The following is a 24,442-nucleotide window of genomic DNA, read 5'->3' on the forward strand; positions in this document are numbered from 1 at the left end:
CTTTCTCAGATGTAAATCTTGCAGAAGTGCGTGGTTTTTGGGAGAATGGTTTGTCTTTTCTTCTCCAAGGTTCCTCGGTTGGGAGATGGAATCGTAACCTCTCCTACGGTCCTCGCTTCTGCTTGTCTTTTGCTCCCTCTCTTCTGTCGGTGGCTTTGGGTTCTTGGTGTTCGACGGCTTTGAGGAATTTTCTTCTCTTGCGTCTGCATCCGGATGGTTTGAGTAGTGAGAGTTGGGTTTGCCCCAATTCTTCTGTTTCAGTCTCCTCAGGCTCTGGATCTTCTGTAGTTGGGACCTCTCCGCTTCAGGTGGTCTCGCCGGCTCTGTCAGGGCCTCTTCCTTCCGCGGCTTTGCCTTTCGCTGAGGCGGAGGAGGTCGCTGGCTCTGTGCCTGTTGAGGGCCTGGCTGATGTGGTGCCTGCTCTGTTGCCCCGTCGGCGTGGTCGACCCAAAAAGATTCCCCCTGCTCGCCCCCTGGCTTGCGTGGCGGTGCGGGGTGTCGACGAGGGCTCTTCCCATTTGGCTTCGTTGGCTTCTGTTCCGGCGAGCGGTGGCCCTCACTTCACTCGGTCAAAAAAGACGTGGCTTCTTGGCAAGGTTTTGGGGCTTGAGTTTGAGGGAAGCGACGTAGAGGCTATTCGAGGTTTGGAAAAGGTATACGAAGATCACTTCAAGGCTTGATTTGTGTAGTTTTTGGGCTATGTTTTGGGGCTGTCCTTGGGTGTGTTTTTGTTTTCCCATTGATGTCCGGTTTGGTTGTTAGGTCAGTGTTGATCCCTTTTTTTGGCATAGAAGGGTTATATTTTGTTCTTCTAGATTCCTCGCTTTTTGGGGCTCTTTCCTCCCTAAGGGTGCTGTCCTTAGGGGTTTTTTGTGGTTATGATTATATATTCCTTTATCTTTCAAAAAAAAACATTTAATATTATTCAAAATTAATGATTAGAATTCACATTCTATAACGGCTAATATTGATGACATTTCTCGTCTGTAACTTATGTACCTTTACTATCCACTTACAAACTAATCCAAGATTCTCCAAAAATCGTCTCTGACTGACATTGTTTCATATTTAGTGAGTGATGTAGATTAATATTTTTAATATAATAAAAAATTAAAATTAATTAATAACTCATTGCACTTTATGTTTGTAACTCATTATCTAATGTTTTCTTCATTAAAAAATAACTCATTGTTTCTATTGTATGGCTAGAATAATGACGGTAATTAAAAATCCCTAATACATTTTTGGTTTGCAAAACTTACGTAAACTAGATTAGGCATATAAAACTTAGAAAATTGAAGTGCATAGGTAAGAGAAACTTGAATGTAAGACCAATCTCATAATGTATTTATGTTTGGTGGGCTAGTCTCTATGACTTGAATATGAAATTTAATTACTGCACTCTCTGACACCTTGATTATCTTTAGAAAACAGTTTGACTGAGGAAATGAACATGAAACTGAGATAAAAACACCTAATGTTTGGGAGGTGGGAACAGCCACAAAAGTTGCACCTCTAGATAAAGTATGGATTGTGTGATGGATCAAAATAAAATATTCACATAATTTACAATTTTGTTTGAAAAACAATGCATGAAGATAGTCAAAATATATTATTGTATGAAATATGTGTGAGCTACATATGCATTTCTAGTCTCTCACAAGTCACAAGAATGTCATCAGTATCTCTGAACCCCTGTAGAGCATGACAATTTTCTCAAAGTATAATATGATCTAAGCTTTGTATCTCTGAACCTTGTAAAGCGTGACATTTTCCTCAAAGTATACTATGATCTAAGCTTTGTCACATCTATAGAAGCATAGACCTGATAGCTGCAAAAGGAAGTGCTTTTGAGAACTCCAAGCTAGTGGTGGCTATCTTACTTAGTAAGGGCCTTAAAATCTTCTTGTGTCCTTCTTTTGATAGTTCACATAAATAATTGATAACACTGGACACATATTCTCTAGTCTTCTCAGTGTTATTGAATAGCAGCTATAGCGGTCGCGACACGCTATAGCGTAGCGGAATTTTGGCCCACCGCAATCGCTACGCCGTGTCATAGCGGCCACCGCAGGAAACGCGATCGCGGCCGCGAACGCCATAACGGCACTGGATCAGATGCGAAAATAGCGGATTTTTAGGAATCTGAACTTTTTTTTTTTACTTTTTAGGGTTTTTAAATAGGGTATTTCTTGACTATTGGGCCACCGACTAATCCCCAATTAATTCCCTATTAATTCCTTTTCTATATTAACGCTTCATCCTGAAGAAGATACGACATAATTGGAAAGCTTCCAAATTCTCCTTCTCTTTTTCTCCTTCGAACTCTTTTCCTACTTTCCTCCCAATTAATTCGCTATTAATTCATTTTCTATACTAATGTTTCACGGTTTTAAGATTTGTGTTTGGTTTATGTTGTTTTAAGTCCTTTGACATTTGTTTTGAGCTGGTGGCAGCCTTTAATAATTAACATTTGGTTGTTAAAAATGATATTTTATTCGGTTTTTATTGTTATGTGATAAGCTGCGGTTTTTTATGCATTTTTTAATTGTTCATTTCAAATGTTTCTGCTCTATATTGCAATAGATGTCTGCTGTTTTTTTATAATATTTTACTTATTTTAACTGCTATGCGGTTTCCGCTATTTGCCCGTGACGCTATCCGCTATATGAAATAGCGGATTTTGGCCTCGCCGCGATGGTCCGCGATCGCAATTTAATAACACTGAGTCTTCTTCATGCTTTTTCCGAGAGTGTGCAACTGCATGAGAATGAATTACACGATATTGTCATTATTATAAAATTAGAAGGTCTTGTAAAGGTGCGACTAATCTCTTTGGGACTTGTGCCTATCCATTGTAGCAGTGATGAATTCTATGTAGTCAACTGTGTCATTTCCATCTAAATCAGTCTAAATTAGAGCAAAGGGATGAAAGTTCAGAAGAATAAAGGACAAAAATGATAAATCTGGTAAAGCTTTCTGCTTCAGTAAGCTTTGAGCCAAGTCGTTGCAATCCTGCCCTCAGTTCCTCCTATATGATTTGTCCCACTTTTGTCAATGTCTATATATGTAAACATTGTATTCAAACCTTGGATATATTTTTTCAGAAAGATTTTAAGCAAGGTCCTAAAAGATTTTTCAAAAACCACTCAGTTATTTTGAATTGGTAGAGTTACATACCCTTATGGAATGCATTTCCTATGTTCATTCTTCCATCAACCGTGCAATACACGGGGGAGACATTCTTTAATTTTATTTACATAAATATAAAAAATTATGAAGTAAACACTTTAATTATATTAAGACTTATTTTTATATTAGTTTTAATATGAAAATAATTTTTCTCGTAGAAGATTTTTACCGTATAATTTTTACTTAAATAATTGTAATTGTATAGTTATATATATATATATATAGATGCACACATTCATTTTTTCCTAATCTTCGTACAACAAAATTTTTACTATATTTTTATATATGTTTACTCTTAAAATTATTAAAATATATGAGAAATGTACTTAAATTATACAAAAAATTAAATTTTATTAGTTTTACGAATAAGTTTTTATATAATATGTTTCTCCGTGTAAGATATTATTTAATCAAAAAATTATTTAAACAATTATTTAATCAAAAAATATAAATTTTCTTAACCATTTTGTTTTAAAATTTTAATGCTTTTCTATTTTTAGTTAATGAAAGTGAAATATTTATTTTTCTACTTTCACTTAGAATTTCTTCAAATATGTTAAATTCAGGTTTGTCAAAATTCATTTTTTTTTCTTAGAGTATATATTCTTCTCCCTTCCTCTAAAATTCATTAAATACAATAAAAATTCTCATAAATATTGATTTTGTAATAAATCTGACGGTGAAGTAGTTAAGTTAATATTTTATAATAACATGGGACATCTTAGCCCGCTCAATAAGCATCTCCTACAAACCAATTATTAATAGTTTGTCCAATTTATCCACACACTCTGATAACTTTAGCATCATTCTCAATAAAATCCCGAAAGGAAGAAAAAAAAGTAATGATAGAAGGATCTTCATACAAACTTAGTAATAGTAGCAATCTACTCTCTGCGTTTCAGAATAAGTGTCCACTTAGAAAAAATGCACACATATTAAGAAGTGCAATAAATATAGTTAACTTTTAAAAATATATTATTTGTTTTCCTAGTTTGCCCCTTAGAGTGTATTTCTATCTCTTCTTATCTATATGGAAAAAACATCAATTAATGAAACCTTGGAATTCAAAGTGGACAGTTATTATGAAACAAATATTTTTGCTATAAGCGGACACTTATATTAAAACGGAGGGAGTAATTTTCTTAGTTCAACCTGTACACCTGCCATGAACACAATTTGAATTTCAGTACCAAAGCTTTTTTTTTTTTGTCAAAGATGCTTTGAATAAAAACCCAAGGGTTATCAAACGACATTTACAACATGTGAGTAAATCTCAAAAGAGTGATACACAATACAGGTGCGTAAACAAATTAAGAACATGTATGCACACTCAAACAGAAAAGCTGAAACAACCAGCTGAAACCATGATGTAAAAACCCTAAAGGCCGTACAAAAGACTCTAAAACCCCAAATTAACAGATAGCAATGTCTTCGGAGCGGAGAAACTTTTATCCTCAAATTTAGGCAGTGCTAAAGCTTAGTAAATAAGTGACCAAATAACTAAAAGGAGCCATGAACACAATTATAATTTCAGTGCCAAAGCTTGGAAAATAAAGGATCAAACAACCGAAACGACTATTTATGATCACTAATAATAATAAACTTGGCTAATTATTTTCCAATGAAAAAGGTATTTGTAACAAAATGCATTCATTGCGGGTGAAGAGAGTGATGATGCAGGAAAAAAAACTCCTCTCTATCTGTTCTTGCTTCCCCCTATTACACATTAAAAAGTAGAGCTTCAATTAGGGGAGGATGGGTACACCACACTCCTTCAACCCTCCCACAATCTCCATCAAATCAACTTCTTCTCTTTCACACTCTAGAGAACCATTTTTCACATCACCACCCATCAACACCATTATCCAGTTATACCTTCTATTTCAATTCAAAATAAGCATGAATCAATTCAAAATAAGCATGATAAGGAGGAACACAATTTCAGAAATCGGAGACACATCCTTATATACTAATAGTAATTCATCAGAGCAAGAAAGATAAAGAGATAGCAGCAAGTAGTTAGGTTAATAGGCAACTAACATGAAACACAACCAACTCATTCAGCTTAGTATCTAGCTGCAGTAAACTCTTTTATAGGAACTGCATATTGGAGTCATGTGTTCCCCACAGAAAACTTTTTGGCATATTCTGGAAAACTATCGTGGATAGCTTGGTATGAAATTTTCCACCAATATCTATGTATTATACATTGGAAGCATCCTGCATGAAAAATACTGAGACTTAGAAACGTAATGCCTAAAAAAATAAGAGAAGAAAGCAACTTCATTTTCCTATTATCAAGAACATGTATGATTCAATACCACTATATATTTCCTAAATTTTTCTTTGGAATGAAAATTTGAAACTAACAAAACAGAGTACCAGAATAAAACAAATATGAGTAATATCTATGCCTTCTTCCATTTGCCCATAAATAGCCCCATCCTTGACAGTGACTGATCACCCCTCTCTTTTCCTTGTGCTTGCACCAGAGAAATCAAACACAAGAAGAAGAAAGCTTGGTGGTGACCACTGACACCACATGCAGTGTCTTTGCCCACTGTGAACCTTGTGCTCATAACACATAGTCAGATTGCCATGCTTATATTTGAATTTTTCAGCCAACACCACTCCTAAACCACCGTCAGCTCTTTCTCCATGCTCAAACCAAAACCCTCACTACAAAACTCACACTGGAGTCACACCAGTCAGACTCTCTCTTCCCTCATATTTTCTTTCTCCATCTCTTCTGGATAAAATTGCAGAGGTAAAAAATGGGATGAGAAAGGAAGCAGGAAACATTAGGAGAAAGTGAAGGAAATAAAAAATCAGAAGGACCAGGTCAGAAACTCACAGTTCAAAGAAACTTAGTTCTACACTCACGGAAAAAAGACATCCTAGAGGAGAAAAAAGACACTTTGTTTTTTTTTTTTTTGGAAAAACCAAACTTATATATTAATATGGAAAGGCAAAAGCCAAAAACAATATCCAAAAAGCTTACAGAGATATATACAAATAAAATAGAGATTTTTCATAGAGAAGCAGGAAATAAAGCTCAGGAAATAAAAAATGGGATGAGAAAGGAAGCAGGAAACAATATCCAAAAAGACACTTTGTTGGAATGAATGAATTATGGATAAAACTAATACATAGAGATATATACAATAAAATAGAAAAAAGCTCAATGACATATCAGTGGTCAAATGTGGCTCAAGCAGAGACGATCAATATCTCAAGTCTCAACTTGTAAGTTCATATAGCATAGGATCCCCAAGACTTGTAATTTTCTCTCTCATGCACTAAGATACGAGAATCCCATTATCAAGTTTGACAATCATCAGCTCCAAGCTGAAAGAGTCAGTCCTATCACACATCCAAGCTGAAATTCAGTCACTGAAATTCCATCAGTCCTTGCCCATTCAGTTAAAGGGAACCATTTAAAGGGAAGAACTAATAATCAGTGCTTATCAACAACATGCCTTTCTTGCTCCATTAATTGCATAAACTATCATGAAGTGAAATTCATAAGATATAACTAAACCGTACTAATTTTGAAATTTTTGTTATCATTTTTTGCATATATTAATAGGTTGCACAGACAATACTTTCAATCAAAACAAAGAAATCCAATGCTCACCACATCATTATCAGTTTGAGCAGGTTGTCCCTTACTTGCTGCCAAAATTGCAGGTAATTCTTCAGCCTCTCTAAACAATTATCAACATACATCAACCCTTCCCAATTCGTTTCAGTCCTTCAAGATACACCTTATTAGCTTTGGTTAGGCGAGATCGAAACTGAGCCCATGCACTTTTGCATCTGCTTCGGAGCTGAAATGTCACCATAAAAGCATAATGATATTATTTTTAAATGTTATTATAGTGGGAGAAAACAAATGCCAGTGATAGACTGAATAAATGAATAAATTCACTAATTTGAAGCTTGATGGGGGGAGTAATTTACGGTCATCAAGGAAAACACACATTTGACATCTAAGTTTCATAAGGTTATTTCAATTATACATCTTTGAAGCACAAGCCAGAGCTCCTCTTTCTTCCATTCAGACAAAAATTGAAAATTGCATAAAGCTCAAAACTTTATTAGCCATGACAGACCTGACTATCAGATGAAGGATAGTTCTGGCCAAGTCAAAGAGTTTCATGCTTAGTTCACAATAAACAGAAATAAACCATACTCCAAATAACGAAACAATACAGAAGAACTGGGTTTCAAGAAGCACTTAAAAAATTACCAATAAAGTCAATTGTCGAAGATTTTGTTAAGTTGAGTTAGGAAAATGAACACATTTATCGCCTCATTCAATTTCGCACAATAAAAAATCAATTTGATGCTAAAAAAGAGTCTTAAAAAAGGCTCCACTAACTGAACCTAATGTGTCCCTGCACCATACTTTCCTTCTTAGCAGCTAATTAAAGGGTCAATTATATACCTAATAAAGGTCTTTGTTCCCTGCAACACAACCCCAACTCTTGCTTGCTATCTACCATGTTGATGATGCCTGCAAAAATAAAAGACTGATGAGAAAAAGAACTAAGATATTTAGGCATATAATGTATTATCTTTCTTTCATCTTTTTTACTAATAGGTAGTAAGACTAGCTTGAATCATTTAGACATTTATGTAATGACATCAAACATTGGATAAATATAAATGAGAAAAGCAACTAAAATAATCAAATGTATGATGTCCTATCTTTCTTTCATTTATAGAAGAAAATAAAGGCGTGCAGTAACAAACTACCTTGAATGTCGATCTCATTTCTCTCAATTACCAAGGGCTTTGCATTCAATCCACTTTGAATGTAAACCTTCTTAATGTGCTAACTTTAGGACCTTTTGACCACCAAGTGAATTGAACAACATAATTTCTGTATATGATAAAAAGAATCAAGAACAAAGGGTGGAAAAATAGAAAGGGAAGTAGAGCAGGGTGGAAAGCATCAAGATCAAATCTACCTCATATTTTTAACTACATAAATATCAATATCAAATAGCATTTTCGTTCTGAGTGAAACCAAAATAAGACTCACATAAGCAAAAGTTTCAATACATTAATTCCTTACTGATGGAGTGGTCTAAGCTAATACACCAAAAACTGAAAATAATGATGCAAAGGATCTAGTCATATAAATTATACATGACAGTGAAAGAGCTTGTTGGCCAATGACACTATAAACCACTCCAAATGATGCCATCCCTCAAGTCCTTTCCACAGCAAAATCATCCTAGCAACATGACCCTTTCATAAAAAACAATTAAAATGAACTCTGGAGAATTATTCTCTACTGAATTAAAATGAACTCCTTATTTTATAATCAAGGCAAAGCAATTTTTTCTAACAAAATTCCCTCCTAGCATCCTGTTATTTCAAACAAAATTTATGAAGAAGGAAAATAAACTGATCAACAAAAAGTATTGATTTGAGAGCTAGAATTAAAAACACTACTCAAGTACTCATGATGATCGACAAAAGAAGGGAATGAAGTGCTTAGAAACTATCTACAGTCACGATTTACAATGGAATACGACAAGAGAATGAAACATCAAGAATAAAAGGAAACCACAATGGGTAATGCAGTACATCAGTCAAGTAATTACCTTTTTATTTAAAATTTAAATTTGAATAGAGTGTAATGGATATGAGATTGTTACAATATTGGTGGTTTCTAAATAATAAATTCACTAATTTAAGGCTTGATAGAGAGAGTAATTTAAGGTCAAGCACAAATTTGAATTCAAAAACAATAATTACTAAGTGAGGAATAAAGGGGCGAGAGTTTCATTTTGAATATAAATATCTTTGAGAGAATAATTTTCTCTAATTTGAAGCTTGATGAGGGGAGAAATTAAAGGTGAATAATTTCCTATTTTGAAAAATCTCTAATGTTCATATAAGTTGTTTCCTATTTTTTTTTTTCGAATTTCATTAATAATTATCAATAGACCAGATTGGCTTGCAGCCCAAGATTAAGGTTTTCAGTAGCTGTGCATACCATGTTGGCGGCACAGAAGGATTAAGAAAATTAGACAATGAAAATGAAAATAGTACCTGAAAATGGAAGCAGTTTCAACTGCTTCAGAAGTTCACGGTGACACCATCGAGTCTCAAGCCCTACAACTGCAAGCCAAAACCAAAGAGGGAATCAATGATTAAACCTTCTTGCTACTTGGGTTCTGAAGCTTGATCCAACTTCCATCAGACACGTCATATTTCACTTTGGAAAGATCAAACCTCCTTCAAAGCACTGAAAACAGGCACAGATGCCCGCATTGTAAATATTATTTACAGAAGAAAATACACCTTAGTGGTTGTTTAATGGTAAAAGGAACTGTTCAGATTTCACAGAAAAAAAGGTAAAAGGAACTGCACAGATTAGAACCTGTACAAAGAAACAAAGTATGATCAGAGAGGCTATGTTGGTACAAACATGCCTCTCTGTTTTATGCTGATGCTGATATTTCACAGAAAAAAAAAAGGTAAAAGGAACTGGACAGATTTTACATGAGAGAGAGAGAGAGAGACAGATACCTGACACATACCAAAAACTAATCAATTCATAGACTCAAAAAATTCAAACTTAGAGTAATTGCAAGTGATTCAACACAATGAAAAAAGGAACCCAGAAACGAAGAAATCAAGATGCGAACAAAAGCCACCAGAAGTTATGAACAACAAAAACCCAAACTTAATTCATGAAGATTTGGAGAACAAAAAAAATGTACCTTGAACTGATTATTGCGCTTGATCAACTTGTGCTTGTTGACCTCCATGTCTTTGATGTCAATAGCTTCTTCTTGAGGAAGCTCAAGATCATCAATAATCTCAGGGGCCTCCACTGGATCAACAATTAAAAAATCTTCTTCAGTAGTCCTGCAATGCAAATCAAATGAAATTAAATCAATAGATGTCAATTTTGTTGAGTGATTATTTGAATATGAAACCCTAACAAACGAAGAAAGAAAAGGAAGGTAGAGCGAAGTGCGAACCCGATCATGGTGAACTTAGGAATTGAGAGAGAGTTGAGAGAGTGGTTGTTGAGCTTGGAACCGAGTTTAGGGTATAAGAACTTCTGGCGAATGGGTAAAACGTTGGTTAACTCGCAGATTCGACGCTTGAGTTCGACAATGGTGTCGTCGCCGCAGACTCGCACCGTGTAATCCTTGCCGCTCCATTTGACCTTGAGTGGCATCTCCTCCTCCGATGTCTCTCTGACTCTGGAAATTGAATCCCTAAACCAGTTAAGGCCACCAGAAGCAGGTACAACCCAAAATCAAGACTGGAAGAATTGGAGAAAGAAAAAAAAAGTACCTGAGTCGAGACTGGAAGAGATGGATTGAGGCTTCAAGATGCGATTGGAAGGGGCCATGAGAGATGCGATCGAAGGACTCATGAATTGGAAGTGGCCATGAGAGATACGATTGAAGGTCGATTGCCATTGTTGATTTCGGATTCAAGGGCTTTTGAATATGAAAATCAAAGACGGTGAGGAAATTCTGGAAGAGATGAAGTTGAAGGTTGAAACGGTGAGGATGTTACGCTTATGAGAGAGGGGAAAACGCGTTTAGAATAAATGGGATTAAGGAGATATGAGTGAAGGATAAGAAAAAAGGTGTAGGATAAGAGGAATGAAGGATTGAGTGCCATGTAGGATTTTTCATGATATTAACCAATCAGATGATGTCACATATGTGATGACTGTGCTGAGATCTTTTCCTAAATATATATACTATGGATTCATACATGAGGGAGTAAATTCGCTCGTTTTAAACATGAGGGAGGAAAATTGCACAATGGTGAAAGATGAGGGAGTAAATGTGCAATTAAGCCTTATATGAACAAACAAGAAGTGAGTGATGGTTTTTTTTTTTTACAAGAGGGAAATCAGAAGTGAGTGATGTGATTGTATTCAAACCTTTTTCTGTCAAACCGTTTTTTTCTTGGCTTAAATGGGCCGTATGGTAGTAGTCTAGTTCAGGCCCAAGGAAGAAATGGGCTCATTATAAGAAGGCCTAATTACAAGGGTAAATTCGTAATCCACAAAATACAATCCCTTCTTAAAAATTCAAATCCTGAAGGCAAGGCGGTTATTTTTTGTCTCATCTCACCAGATAGTGGCAGTAAGGTAATTTACGATTATAATCTAGGGATAATTTCGTCAACACAGAATCCGACGTGTCACAGGTCAACAAACATTCCCAGTCAACCATGCGAACAAGCATCTCTGTCTCTTGAGTTTCCCTTGAAACTGCGTCGTTTCACCGTTGACGCTGGAGGACAAAACGGTCATTTTAGAAAAACGGTTTGCAAAAATGGGCAAATAAAAAGGCGAAACATGTTGCGTGTGCCCCAATCGGCATTGCAGTTAGTTACAGAGAACTGAACAACCAACAACCGCCATGACCGAAGTGGACCCCACCGCCGCACCAACCACCGCTGCCAATGAACTCCTCGCCACCGCCGACGAAGCAAAGACTTCCGCCGTCGCTGGAGGAGAACGAGGCGAGGGGTCGGAACTAGGGGGCGGCGAGGTGGAGGCGTCGGATGTCGGCGAGGGTAGCGGCGCCGGGAGAGTGAGGGGACCTTGGTCGCCGGAGGAGGATACGGTGCTGAGTCAGTTGGTGGCGCAGTTTGGGGCGAGGAATTGGAGCATGATCGCGCGGGGGATTCCCGGGAGGTCCGGGAAGTCGTGCCGGCTCCGGTGGTGTAATCAGCTTGACCCTTGCGTGAAACGGAAGCCCTTTACTGGTAATAGGAATCTCCATTGTACTGTGTTTAACTCTATGTTTTGTAGAATTAGGGTATAAGGTTGGGTTTTAGTTTGAATATTTTGATTTTGATAAATATAATGCTGTTATTTGTATAGATAAATTTGGATTTTGTTTATGTGTTTGTTTTTTTTTAGATTCATTGAATGTTCACAGTTGCTGCTCTTTCATTATGCAATTGATTTGTTTTCGGGTCGTGATTGCATTAGGTTAGCAACTTGGAATTTTTCTGCTTATGTTAGCAGGGGAATGACTTGTATTTTTCTAGTGGCTGGATGATTTTTTGTATACTAATCCTTTTTAATTTGGCATTGGGAGATGGAGATGGTTTTTGAATTTTGTTATTTGTGGTAAAATTGACAATGATGTGCACTTTTGTAAAGATTAGTGAGATATAAGAGGGAAATGGATGGTGGTGTTGCACAGTTTAGTATGATCATAATAGTGAAGTTTCATTTGTAACTTCTTGCTTTGTATCATTGTGATAAGTTTGAGGAAAGAAATGCTCATATTCACAAAAGCTGGAGAAACATTAAAAGGCCATAGAATATAATGACTCATTAAGGGGATTTTGTTATTTGTGGTAAAATTGACAATGATGTGCACTTTTGTAAAGATTAGTGAGATATAAGAGGGAAATGGATGGTGGTGTTGCACAGTTTAGTATGATCATAATAGTGAAGTTTCATTTGTAACTTCTTGCTTTGTATCATTGTGATAAGTTTGAGGAAAGAAATGCTCATATTCACAAAAGCTGGAGAAACATTAAAAGGCCATAGAATATAATGACTCATTAAGGGGATTGGTAAATAGAATAGAATCAGCTGATACTGATATGTTGTTTAAAAGTTATTTGCTAAAACTCCATGCCATAGTATGTTTTAGATGTAGAAACACAATGTGTCAAGTGGGAAATGGTGATATCTAATGCATTTCTTTAAGTCTTTATAGTGGTCCATTTCACAATTGATATAGATGCATTAGTGGGTAATATATTCTCTGAGTAGTACAAATTGGGAATTTTGGCTTTTCCGTATGTAGTTTATATGTAATAAGTCTGGCATTTTCTTTGAGTCTCTATTTGTTATACATTTTTCATCCTAGTTTTGATTATTACAATTTAGAAAGTGCTAAGAAGTGCATTCTATAGCGGCAAGTGACAATGCTGTGTGTTATTCCTTATGTTGAAGTTGATTTTTTGTGATTCTCCTTGTCTTGTTGATTGAGTATTGAAACCATATTTCAACCGGCTTTTGTGGTAAGTGTTGGAAATTCAAGTGAGTTGAAGTCACACATTGGTCAATAATCGACTAAATAAAGATAATATAAGAGAAGAGACCAAAATACCCATTAGGGTGTTTTTGGTGAAGATGTGATGTGATGTGATGTTCACTCTTGTGTTCTATTGCCTGGGAAATTGTCTGATAGGTATCAGAAGAGAAAGAGATAGAGGAACAGAAAGAAAGAAAGATTGTATTATGAACAAGTAAGAATCAGTACAAGTGTACAATCTGGCATTCGAGAGGCTAGGTCTCTCCTACAACAATGAGTGATTCCACAGATTGCCTAAAGCTGACTAATAAACCTTCTCTTATAGGATAGTCAGCTACTAACTACTAACCCACAACAACAACTCTTACTAACTTCTATTTACACATGTGACACAATTCTCTAACACACTCACGCCCCCTTGTCTACAGCCTTAACCTTCCTCAGATATACTTTCTTATTAAGAAGTTTAGGACTGACTCTATCATTTTTGCAAACCCCCTTACTTGGGTTCCCTCTAAACCCTACAGTAAAAAGAAATCAGAGTAGTTTAAGAAACTGATAGTGGTGTCAGTTTCACTTATCAATTTTGGCTTCATCACTACTTTCATACTTACTAGTATTTCCTTAATTTATTTTGCGCAATCAATTATCATCTCATGCTATGAGACTTCGTCTTGGTCTCTGAGAATGTATGCTTGGTTTAGAGTACCCATGAGTTTAATAATAAAATACAAAACTAATAACATAACAAATGTTTAAGCTTGAGAGCCTCCGTATTGTTGTGTTGATGTGTTAACTGCTTGAATTGAATGAAAATAATACCTTATAGTTTCTTCCTGCCTACTTTATGCAATGTTCATATCAGACCTTGTCTTATCCTTATTTTTTCGACCAGTGAATTTTCCTATTATATGCTACATTTTCTATTGAAGTAAACCTGTAGGCACTTGAATGACAAACTAGCAAACCCTTCGTGTATATTGTGCCTGTCAATTATCAAAATCTAATGAAAAATTTATTTGCTGCAGAGGAAGAGGACAGGCTCATAATTTCAGCCCATGCAATCCATGGAAACAGATGGGCAGCAATTGCCAGGCTCCTTCCAGGTAGAACAGATAATGCTATCAAGAATCACTGGAATTCGACCCTAAGGCGCAGGTGCATGGGACTGGGAATACACGTCTCATCATATGCTGATACGATGGGAGGATACAGTAGCTTTGAGAAAACAAAAGCATCCTCTGAAGAAACCATGTCAATTGGAGATATCAATTCTATGAATCCTCCAGAAGTCAGGAATGTCATGACAAATAATGAAATCAGACAGTATGAAAATAAACATCCACAAAAAGATGGTGCTGAAGTGGAGGGGCATCCAACCCTTTATCGACCAAAATCACGTCTCAGTGCATTCAGTGTTTATAATCCTCTTGGCAAGCCAACAACTGAATCAACTCCAAAGATCTTCCCGAGGCAGGGTCCTTTGTTCCAACCCCTGATACCAGACGCAGGCACCTGTAAATTATTTGATGGTGTTGGATGTGAGCCCATGGTTCCATCGCAATGTGGTCATGGCTGCTGTTCATCAGAATTGAGGGGAAGCCATGCTCATGATTCACTATTAGGTCCTGAGTTTGTTGACTATTTGGAGCCTCCCTCTTTCTCAAGTGATGAATTGATTTCGATAACTACAGACTTAAACAACATGGCTTGGATCAAGAGTGGCCTTGAGAATGTTGGTGCTGGAGTAACTGAAAATACTACTAACTTGACAGCATCCAATGGCTACATGCAATTTGAAAATGGAAGCGGCAAGTTTTTGGGTGCTATGCAAATGCAATCTGCAACGATGCCTCAACAACATTTCGCAATGCCTGCAGAAGTTTGACGCGAACCTAAGCTTCCCTCAAGTAGGTTTCGATCTTCGTTTTGAGGCATTTTGTGGTGGGTGGATATATGGTAGATGGTTTTAGTTTGTTTCATTACAGTCAATCTCAGAGTGGGGGCGTCAACCTAATTGAGTGAATAGCCCTTTGCGGCTTTTTTGTTCCTGTTAGGATTTATGATAGTTTTTTTAAGGACATCTTGATAACTCACATTTGAAAATATATATGCCAATTCGATCTAGTGAAGGACAATTTCATCAGTTGGATAGAAAATGAGACAATATTTGAGGACATAGGATCTTGATTCGTAAAGAAATAAATATTGGTAGCATTGCATTGGCATACATGTTGATAACATTTCACATTGGCATATATATTTTCCCGTTTTGGCATACATGTTGATAACTTTCTGCATTGGCATATATTATTTCCAATTAGCCCACATCTTGTTTTTTTTTTCTTTCAACATTTTGCATTTTGTGACGGTGTGAAACCGCGCAAAGTGCATGTGTTGGCCGCATATCCACAAGTGCTAGAGCTTAACAATCATTCTTATTCTTTTATTATCTTATTTACAACTCTCGTCCGCTCATACTTTCCTCATCTCATATGGGATGTATATGATATGAGATAGTGTCTTTTTTCCCTATGGAATGCTTTTCAAAAATTGTTTTTGGTCTAGTACACAAAATCTGATATCATAATGCTGAGTTAAACTCATTTGATTGTATACTTACTATCTAAATTCTAATGATCATCATATCTATATTTTACTTTAAGAACTCACAAAATACTTTTTTTATTATCATAAAAAATAGTAATTATTATAGCTAGTAAAAAGTTTGAGATATCATTATTCTCAGTATGAAATAATATCCGGCATTAAATATTATTATTCATTTTTTATTTGTGAAAATAGCTCAATGTATACAATTTTTAAAGGTTAAATGTGCACATGAACTTCTCATTTTAGAGAGATTTATAAGAAGTCACGGAGCACGGAAATCATATTTTATTCTTAAAGTCCAGATAATCAAACAATTAATACAATCACATGGCCAAGGGGGTGTTTTCTAATTTTATATTCTCTATGTGAATGATTGGAATTCGGAGAAGTTATGGCTAAATGCATGTCTTGTCATTTTAGAGGGTTTAAGTGTGTGACTGAGTAATCCATAGGAGATTCCTTCATTAGATTAACAGCAGTAATTGTTACAGACAGGCTTAGAGAGAAGTGGTAAATGCACCTTGCTTTCCACAAGCACCAAGAAGTGGTAATAAGGATGAAAAGCTGCAAGAGAGAGAGAGCATAAACAAACCCAATCAAAGAAGGAGGATCAGCTGAAATAAGTACCAAGTGACAACAAAGAGTGGTCCAAACTAGTGCCGAGTAATGCAATGCAAGACAGGGTGCTTAAGGGAACCATTGTCTACATGGTATATAAAGGAATAAAAGAGAGAACCGAGGTGGCTAAAGTGACTGGTCCATGCTTGTTGATGAACTTTTCCTTCCAAGAATATAGGCAATTTGTCTATCACATATGATTAATAGCATGTTCTTACCAAATTTTTTTAGTAATCAATTATGAAATTCAAAAGTATGCAATAAGTTTCTCTCCATAATTTTTAGTTAATTGCACAATGATCACCACCGCCACCACTACTAAGTAATACCTTGTGCTTAACATTTTCCATTATCGTTGCAACCACTAGATACTTTCCACCACTGCCACCACTACTATGTAGCCTATACCGTTTTCACTACCCGACACTCAACCTCACCACTGACACCCTACCGCCTCTACCTTCACCCCCCCCCCCATGCTACAACCATCAAATGACATTCTCCGTTATACCACCATCACTTGACACCCACAACCACCATTGCGAACGCAACCACTCAACCTCTAACATTGCCTTCCATCCATCCAGCACCTCCCACAGCCATTGCACTCCACACTCTCGACCTCTACAAGAGACAATTTTATTTAAGTCAGACAATTTTATTCGAGCCTGAAACATTTATATCTTAGTGCGGATAGTTTTTTCAACAAATTTTTTTTCATACAAGTTTCAAACTCGATATCTTGCTTACAGAAAATCAAACATATATCATTTAAATCAACCATGCTAAAAAATATTAACCCATTTATCTTCATCCTCATACATTCATACTTACATTTTGTTTCTAAAGTAAGTAAAGCTGGAGAAATTAAGAGAATTAAAACATAAAAAGTGACAAAAACAAGGAAAAGGAAAAGTAGTGAACACAATAGAGGACAAAGAATTTTGTGCTTTTTACAAATTTATTCAGCTTGTGCCAGCTGCAAAAGAAAGAGCTTTTTCAGATAGCCTGTATCATAAGCATCCTCTTTCAAGATCATTCCCAATTCTCATTTCCCTTCTTTGTTCCATTTTCACTCCTCTGGCATCTCATAGTAGAAACAAACACTGTATTTTCCTCCCTGAACTCATCAAGAGAAAGAGAAAGGTAGGGCCCACCCTTTATCTCACATCATAAACTCACATCATGTCACTTCACCATGACCCGTGTTGGAGAATCTCCTCTATTTTTAAGGTTTCTTATTGCTTGTTATTATTATTGTTATCACGGTATGGACATGGATATGGAGAAAATAACATCATTAAATAATTTTTCAAGTCCCTGAACTTTTCCTAAATTATATTTTTCACCCCAGAAACAAACAAAACAAAAATGGAGGAAAAGGAAAATTTTGCTAAATTTCACCCATCAGATCACACTGCAATAATCATAATAATGCTGTTTCTCTTCCAACATCTTTTCTGAATTCTCATCACTCTCTCTCTCTCTCTCAAAAGTCTTGTGACTGTGAGTGACACAAGAAGAGAGAGATTCAGATCACCACCTACCACAGTTGAGTTACACACCTTGCACACAGTTCTTCACATTTTGACATTACCCTTTTGCTTCTCTGTGAAAGAGGTTGACAAAGATTGAAACTTAACTCATCAAAGCTTGGTGGGTATTGATCATTTTTGTCACCTTGTGTCATTACATGAAGATTCTCAACTTGGGTGTTCAAAATGCTGCTCAATGAGGATGAAAAGTTGCATCATGTTGCTGTTGATATAGACAATGGCGGTGGTCACCGGAGCTCTGAAGGGTGTTCCGGCGACCGGGAGGAGGAGGAGCGAAGGGGGTGTTCTGATGGTTCTGGTGCTGAGATTGTGGGAGTGTGTGAAAAGGAGAGAGGAAGAGGATCCTCTGCTTCAGATTCAGAGTGTTCTGTGGAGGTGGTGGATCTGGAAGGTGGTGGAGAGGAAGTCACAGATGGGAAGGTGCATTTGGCTAAGGTGGAGAGGGATTGCAGGATTTGCCATCTCAGCATGGATATGAGTATGAGCAATCAGGAATCTGGTACTCCCATTGAGCTGGGGTGTTCTTGCAAGGATGATTTGGCTGCTGCTCACAAACAGTGTGCTGAGGCTTGGTTCAAGATCAAGGGTAACAAGTGAGTATGCTTACAAAGAAACTTGTATTTGTGTGTGTGTGTGTGTGTGTTTTTTTCTGAATGGTTTATGTTTTGGGGCAGAGTATTGATCCTTCTTGTGTGTGATGAATTTTGAGATTGATGAGTGCTGTTAACTATTTCAAGTGCTGTGTTTTTGTTTTTGGGTGAAATTATGGATAAGGCACTTAAGTGGCTCTAACATTTAGATGCTATTTTTCCAAATCTGGAGCTATTTGTCTTGTCTATTATACTCTATTTTGTTGCTTACCCTAACCCTTTGCATATGTGGTGCGCATAATGTGAAGAGAACTTGGAATAGTGCTTGATGAAGTGTCTTTATAGTGGGGTGTGAATCTGATTCTTCTTTTGCAATATTAGACATAGTGTGAACTAATATAAGCTACATTATTGCAAAAAGGGTTTTGGTAAAAAAATTGTTGGAGGAGAGGTGAAAGTATCCTCCTATTTGCAGGTCAAGGATCCAACTGTGCAAGCATACTTATCAGTGTTTCCAATATTTGTTTGATTTGTTTCTCCACCTTTCTGAACAGATTAGGTTTTGACTACCATAAGTCAACTTACATGGACTTTCTTGTGAGGCTCCACCATTTATTTATTGAATAGGTCATCATTCTCCTTAAGAAAAATTCAATAAACAGATGTATGATCAACTTAGGACTTTTGAGATGTATGCATTTCATGATAGTTTCTCCCAGTGTTATCAAATATCCGCCATGGCAGTTTCTCATGGAGGTTTTTTGGCTTTCCGCCATGGCCAATATCCCGCCATATTTCACCATATCCTGCCATATTCCGCCATTATTTGTCATGTATGGTGGGATTTCGGCTTTCCGCCATGATCCGCCATCCTCAATTAACAACACTGGTTTCTCCTATTTTTCATCTTTAATTGTATACGGGTTCTGGTAATTTGTGAACTCCAAAATCAACTAAATGATAGTCAAAAGTGGTGGATATGCCCAATGAAAGAAAAAGGTGTGCTTGGTTAACTAGTGAAAAGACTGAAGAGTGTTACCTTATTGCGAAGAGGAAGAAACAGTTTAGTCACTTATGTGCTTATTTATGTCTGGTACTGTTATGGTGGAGTGCATGCTAAAATATTGCCCTAGTCAAATTATACATCTGCCAAATCTGATTTGATCTGGCTTAGTGGCCTTTCACTACTGGTCAACTCCAAATTGATTTGACGGCTAGAAAGTATATAACTTGGTTATATAACCTTCATCTTTTTATTTCTTATTCTTTATTTGCCAATTTTGGTTTCTAGCTTTTCACTCTGCTCTGTTTTTGTGGTCTGAAGCCTTAAAAATAAGCCGATATCTTTCATTTTAGGGATCCCACATGTTAGTTGTTATTGACCTTCAAAATCAGTTTTTATTTTGTTTTTGGAACCTTTTACTTATGAGTTAGGCATTGCATTGCTTTCTGGAATATGTCTTAGTACATTCGGACTTTCAGGAAGACTTACATCTCTGCTGTAACTTACAGCAGAGCCAGTGTCTTCCATATCTGTTGGTCTTTGGCTTTGCAGTATTTTGTAGACTGGCCAAATATCCTGTTTAAGGTGGAATTGTGAAGAAGAAAAAAATCTGTTATTTTTGTTTTAGAGAGTTTTTGAGCTTTGAGATTGTAAAAGCAGATGTATGTGCTTCTACTTTGTATAATCTTCAGCAACTCCTAAGGGACATTGAGCTTTTCACATCTGCATCAAGCTCCTGAAAACCTAGTAATAAGGCAAATTTGCATAAATCTGATGGTTGAGCCATAGGAAGAAACATTAAAAAATGCAGGGTCTAGATTGTTCTCCTGTTCCTGAATGATGCTTCCTCCTTTCTACAATTCTATTTCTCAGCAAAAGAAAGGAAAAGTTTTTGGGGTGGAAGAGCATAAGAACAAGTCACTAACTTGAATTCAACAGGGTGAGAAGGAGATAGGAGCCACTGATAATCAGAAAAGAAAAAAGATGTTCATCAGGAAATTTTCTTTATGACATCCTGTTATTCTTGGCTTTTCCTTATAAACATGCTAATTGAATTTAAAGGATTAGTGCATTAAGTGCAAATAGAATTTGTTAATTGTTATTGATAGAAAGTTCTAGTTATTTGATGTTTGATCTGAGTTTATGACACTTTACTCTCTAGTTTATTTGTGCATGGCCGTATATTTACTGATATGGAATGAAATATTAAGTTCTAAAGAGTTTTAGTTATTGTAGAGAATAATATTAAGATGGAAATAATGGCTAAAGTTTCTTTTTTCCTTTCTAATTCACATTGTTTTCTTATTCTGTGCTAGTGAGTAATGACAACGTGTCTAATTCTAAGCATTTAGTTTTAGCTGGATTTAATGGCTACTCTCTATGGGATCAAAATCTAGCAGCTTCTTTCATCTGATGACAGTTTTGATGATTTCTAAATTACTTGTGTTGCAAATTGGTATGACTCTGATGTGCAGTTGAGCTTTCTGGCTTCAGTTTCCCTTATTTCTGGTTTTCATGATTCACTTTAATCTTATCTCTAGTTAAGAATATTATGGTCAGGAATCTGGATCTTCTTTTCTTACCAGACATATATTTGCCTTAGATCAATTACTCTGTTTTACCTTTATCTTTATGTTTGGAAGCTCTCTAGTAACAAAATCACATCAGGAAGTCGGGCACTATGAAGCATTGAAGCTTCAAGATCTTTAACAATGAATTGTTGGACAATTCTATGTGCAATTGTTAATCCCTATTTTTCAAGATTTGAATAGATTTACTTGTTTTTGGGTAAAAAATGGCTCAAGATCAGTCACTTTCTGGTTTGAATAGATTTACTTGTTTTTGAGTAAAATATTGCTCAAAAGATCAATCATTTTCATTATAAGCATCATCAATATATTGGTCATGTAATTGCATATATTGTTGGGGTGGGGAAGGTTGGAGTGATAGATATTGTGCAACTATTTTCTCAGTAATCATACTTAGGCATTTAAGCAGTGTAGACACGCCATAGACACCATGTCTTTCTTTCTATCTCATTTTTCTTAACACATTCATCATATATCACAACCATTACTTCTCTCCCTTTTCTTCCTTTCTCAATCTGGGTGCTTGTTGCGCTTCTACACTACGTGAATGTCTGCAAATCATTTTCCTTCTTTTTTGAGATTTTTTCATTTAGGAAAAAATAATTGAAGGCACTTTGATGGGCAGGCTGGTGTGCCTCCATCTTTTAACTTTTGGATTAACACATTGAATGCAGCTTCTACTAATCCATGCAACTGGTTCACTTCCACATGTGTATCTAAACCATTAGAAAATTTCTTGACTTATGTTTCACCTTCAGTTTTTAACTCCACTATTATTCTACTTGCATGATTAACAGAACTTGTGAAATCTGTGGATCAATTGCACACAATGTAGCTGGCGCTATTGAAGTTCAAATGACAGAACAGTGGAATGAGGCAAATGATCCTTCTTTGGCCCCACCAACTGGACCTGCACCCCCGGCCGAAACTCGAAATTTCTGGCAAGGTCACCGGTTTCTGAATTTCCTGTTAGCCTGCATGGTCTTTGCTTTTGTTATATCCTGGCTTTTTCACTTCAATGTTCCCTCTTGAATTCCAGAGGATGAAGCAGGTAAGATGATGGAGGGTTATTTAGAACACACTGGTATCAAACTCAATACCATGTGTCTCCATAGTTGTATTAGTAGCTGGTATTTTACATGTATGATGTTCATATGTGTATTTTTCCTGTACTTTTCTTATTTTGTTCAACCAGGAATGGTATCATGGATGGTTATCTTTCTTTCCTGAGTTAAATTTGTATATCATTGTAGTGTTTTCTCTGCATCATGTGGAAATTATATTGGAATGGATATACAAGCTGGACATGTGGAGAAAATATATATTTGATGTTTGTGTTTAGTGTACATATTAACTAAGTATTAATAAGGAAATGAAGAAAATATATGAATATTTACTATGGTAATGGGCACTATGGCAAGACCTTGGAATCTTAATTGTTGTCCTGATAACTTTGAACTTTCCATTTAAAAAAAAAACTTTGAACTTTCATTAGTCACTTTGAAAACAAGAGGCATTGAGAGGGGAAAAATTTACTTCACATGTTAATTTTCTATCTAAGGCCGTGACGGGAAGTGGTTTTTTGCTAGAAGTGAAAACAAAAAAATAATATCGAAGCAACATGGAAATTATAATGTTATTTATAAATTTATCTCCTTCCATTACCAATTACGGTCTATTTTGATTTATCAAATAATTTTTTGGAACATTAAAAAGATAAATTACAGCTCTCAGTTGATCCATGAACCTCCCTTCTCTAACCCATACAGTCATACGTCTACCAACTCATACTGCTTGAATTATCATTGGCGAACAATTTGTCAAATATTAAAACAGTAATAGTCTAGATGCATAATTTATCATCAGAGATTTTACATAAATTTAAAACAGTAATAGTCTTGATGCATAATTTATCGTCAGATTTTACATAAATTTCAAAGTAAATTCATCTAAACCAAACGGTCGAAGTAAGATTCCTAATATTATGGAAGTAGTAATACAAATGATGTTAAATTCCCCTAGCTCAGTAAAATTTTAGTTGATGGGAAACCTTATTATTCATGGAATCCTCCGGTGCTCTTACTAGGAGTGAGCCTATGCTGACCTCCCCAGCATGTCACTGGCACCCTGCTCGTAGTCTGGAGGTGTTTTCTCTTTGTTCTACTATTTAAAAAAATAAATAGCCAATGAGTGTCAAGATTGGGGAGTTTTTTTTTTAGATGGACTGGGCGAGCCCCTAGGGGGCCTACGCCCAGGGTTACCTGCCAATCGGCGGTCGCCCAGCCTGGAAATTGGGTCTCCCCTAGCGAGGCCCAACGAGATTCAGTTACCATTTGTAAGGCCCAACCGGCTCCCCCACTATAAATAGTTAGCTATTACCATTTGTAAGGGACTATTGGCTCATTTGCTAAATAGCACATGAAATTCAGTTATACTCTCTCTCTAAGTGCAATCTCTCTACTCTAGGGGTTATACCCTCTCTTCATGTTCATAGCAAGAACAATAGACAAATGCTAGTGGTTAGTTGTTAGTAAGTTAGAAAAACTCTTCAAATTTTTCTTCCAAGATTCGAACCCTGAATCTTCCCCTCCCCAACCCTTATGCCCCCTATCTCTTACCACTTGAGCTAACCCTTGGGAACGTCAAGATTGGGGAGTTGATCATGTCAAATAAGGACAAGAAGCGTTAATTGTGCCGAGTGGCAGCAACTTGTGCATTACTGCCTCAACTAAACCTGCTACCAACTTATTATTGATCATATGATTCTAATTACACCGTTTCTAGTTTACAAAAAATTACACTGTTTCACTCTCAAATATAGCACCTTACTATCAGTGGCGGATCCAGGACTCAGGGGTCAGGGGTTCAAATTTTTCAAATGAACGCATCCGTAAAAATATAATTAAAAACAACTTTAATATGTTTATACATCAGAAATTATACAAGTCATAGTTTTCCTCTACGTGATTTCATATTCTGAAATCGTTGAACATTAAGCTTACAGTCAATGTTATTGAATACATCACTCTTAATGTAAGTAACTAAACAATCGTTCATCAATGTATCTCCAATTCGGTTACGCATCCTATTCTTCACAATATTCATAGCAGTTGCTACTTATTTTCCAGGTTAGCGACTGATTAAGGAGGTAACAAGACACTTAGTATTGTTGTGCTGGTGCATACTGATCACGATCAAAATAGATAATGGCATACATGGCATA

The 24,442-nt window shown here is 36.2% G+C and overlaps 2 protein-coding genes and 1 long non-coding RNA gene across 3 annotated transcripts; 2 read left to right on the forward strand and 1 right to left on the reverse strand.

Annotated features, from left to right (window-relative positions):
* Positions 1-4,683: 4,683 nt before the first annotated feature.
* On the reverse strand, positions 4,684-10,778 carry LOC130733639 (uncharacterized). The gene is made up of 8 exons (XR_009017516.1): positions 10,522-10,778; positions 10,200-10,427; positions 9,936-10,083; positions 9,262-9,457; positions 7,954-8,080; positions 7,643-7,711; positions 6,830-7,022; positions 4,684-5,412 (listed from the first exon to the last, which is right to left on the reverse strand). It is a non-coding gene; the product is annotated as an uncharacterized LOC130733639 (long non-coding RNA).
* Positions 10,779-11,552: 774 nt separating this feature from the next.
* LOC130733640 (transcription factor MYB1-like) lies at positions 11,553-15,382 on the forward strand. The gene is made up of 2 exons (XM_057585869.1): positions 11,553-11,958; positions 14,279-15,382. Exons 1-2 carry the CDS (start codon positions 11,610-11,612, stop codon positions 15,136-15,138), a joined length of 1,209 nt encoding a protein of 402 aa, XP_057441852.1. The 5' UTR covers positions 11,553-11,609; the 3' UTR covers positions 15,139-15,382.
* A 2,446-nt stretch (positions 15,383-17,828) lies between these two features.
* On the forward strand, positions 17,829-22,560 carry LOC130733641 (uncharacterized). Its single transcript, XM_057585870.1, has 2 exons — positions 17,829-18,630; positions 22,017-22,560. Exons 1-2 carry the CDS (start codon positions 18,203-18,205, stop codon positions 22,249-22,251), a joined length of 663 nt encoding a protein of 220 aa, XP_057441853.1. The 5' UTR covers positions 17,829-18,202; the 3' UTR covers positions 22,252-22,560.
* The last annotated feature ends 1,882 nt before the right edge of the window (positions 22,561-24,442 follow it).

Source organism: Lotus japonicus, chromosome 1 (assembly GCF_012489685.1).
Source record: "Lotus japonicus ecotype B-129 chromosome 1, LjGifu_v1.2".
Classification (NCBI taxonomy): domain Eukaryota; kingdom Viridiplantae; phylum Streptophyta; class Magnoliopsida; order Fabales; family Fabaceae; genus Lotus; species Lotus japonicus.

Coding starts and splice junctions, on each gene's coding strand:
- LOC130733641 (XM_057585870.1), top strand. CDS start 18,203: ATGCTGCTCAATGAGGATGAAAAGTTGCATCATGTTGCTGTTGATATA. Junction 18,631..22,016: donor TTCAAGATCAAGGGTAACAA/GTGAGTATGCTT, acceptor CATGATTAACAG/AACTTGTGAAATCTGTGGAT.
- LOC130733640 (XM_057585869.1), top strand. CDS start 11,610: ATGACCGAAGTGGACCCCACCGCCGCACCAACCACCGCTGCCAATGAA. Junction 11,959..14,278: donor GAAACGGAAGCCCTTTACTG/GTAATAGGAATC, acceptor TATTTGCTGCAG/AGGAAGAGGACAGGCTCATA.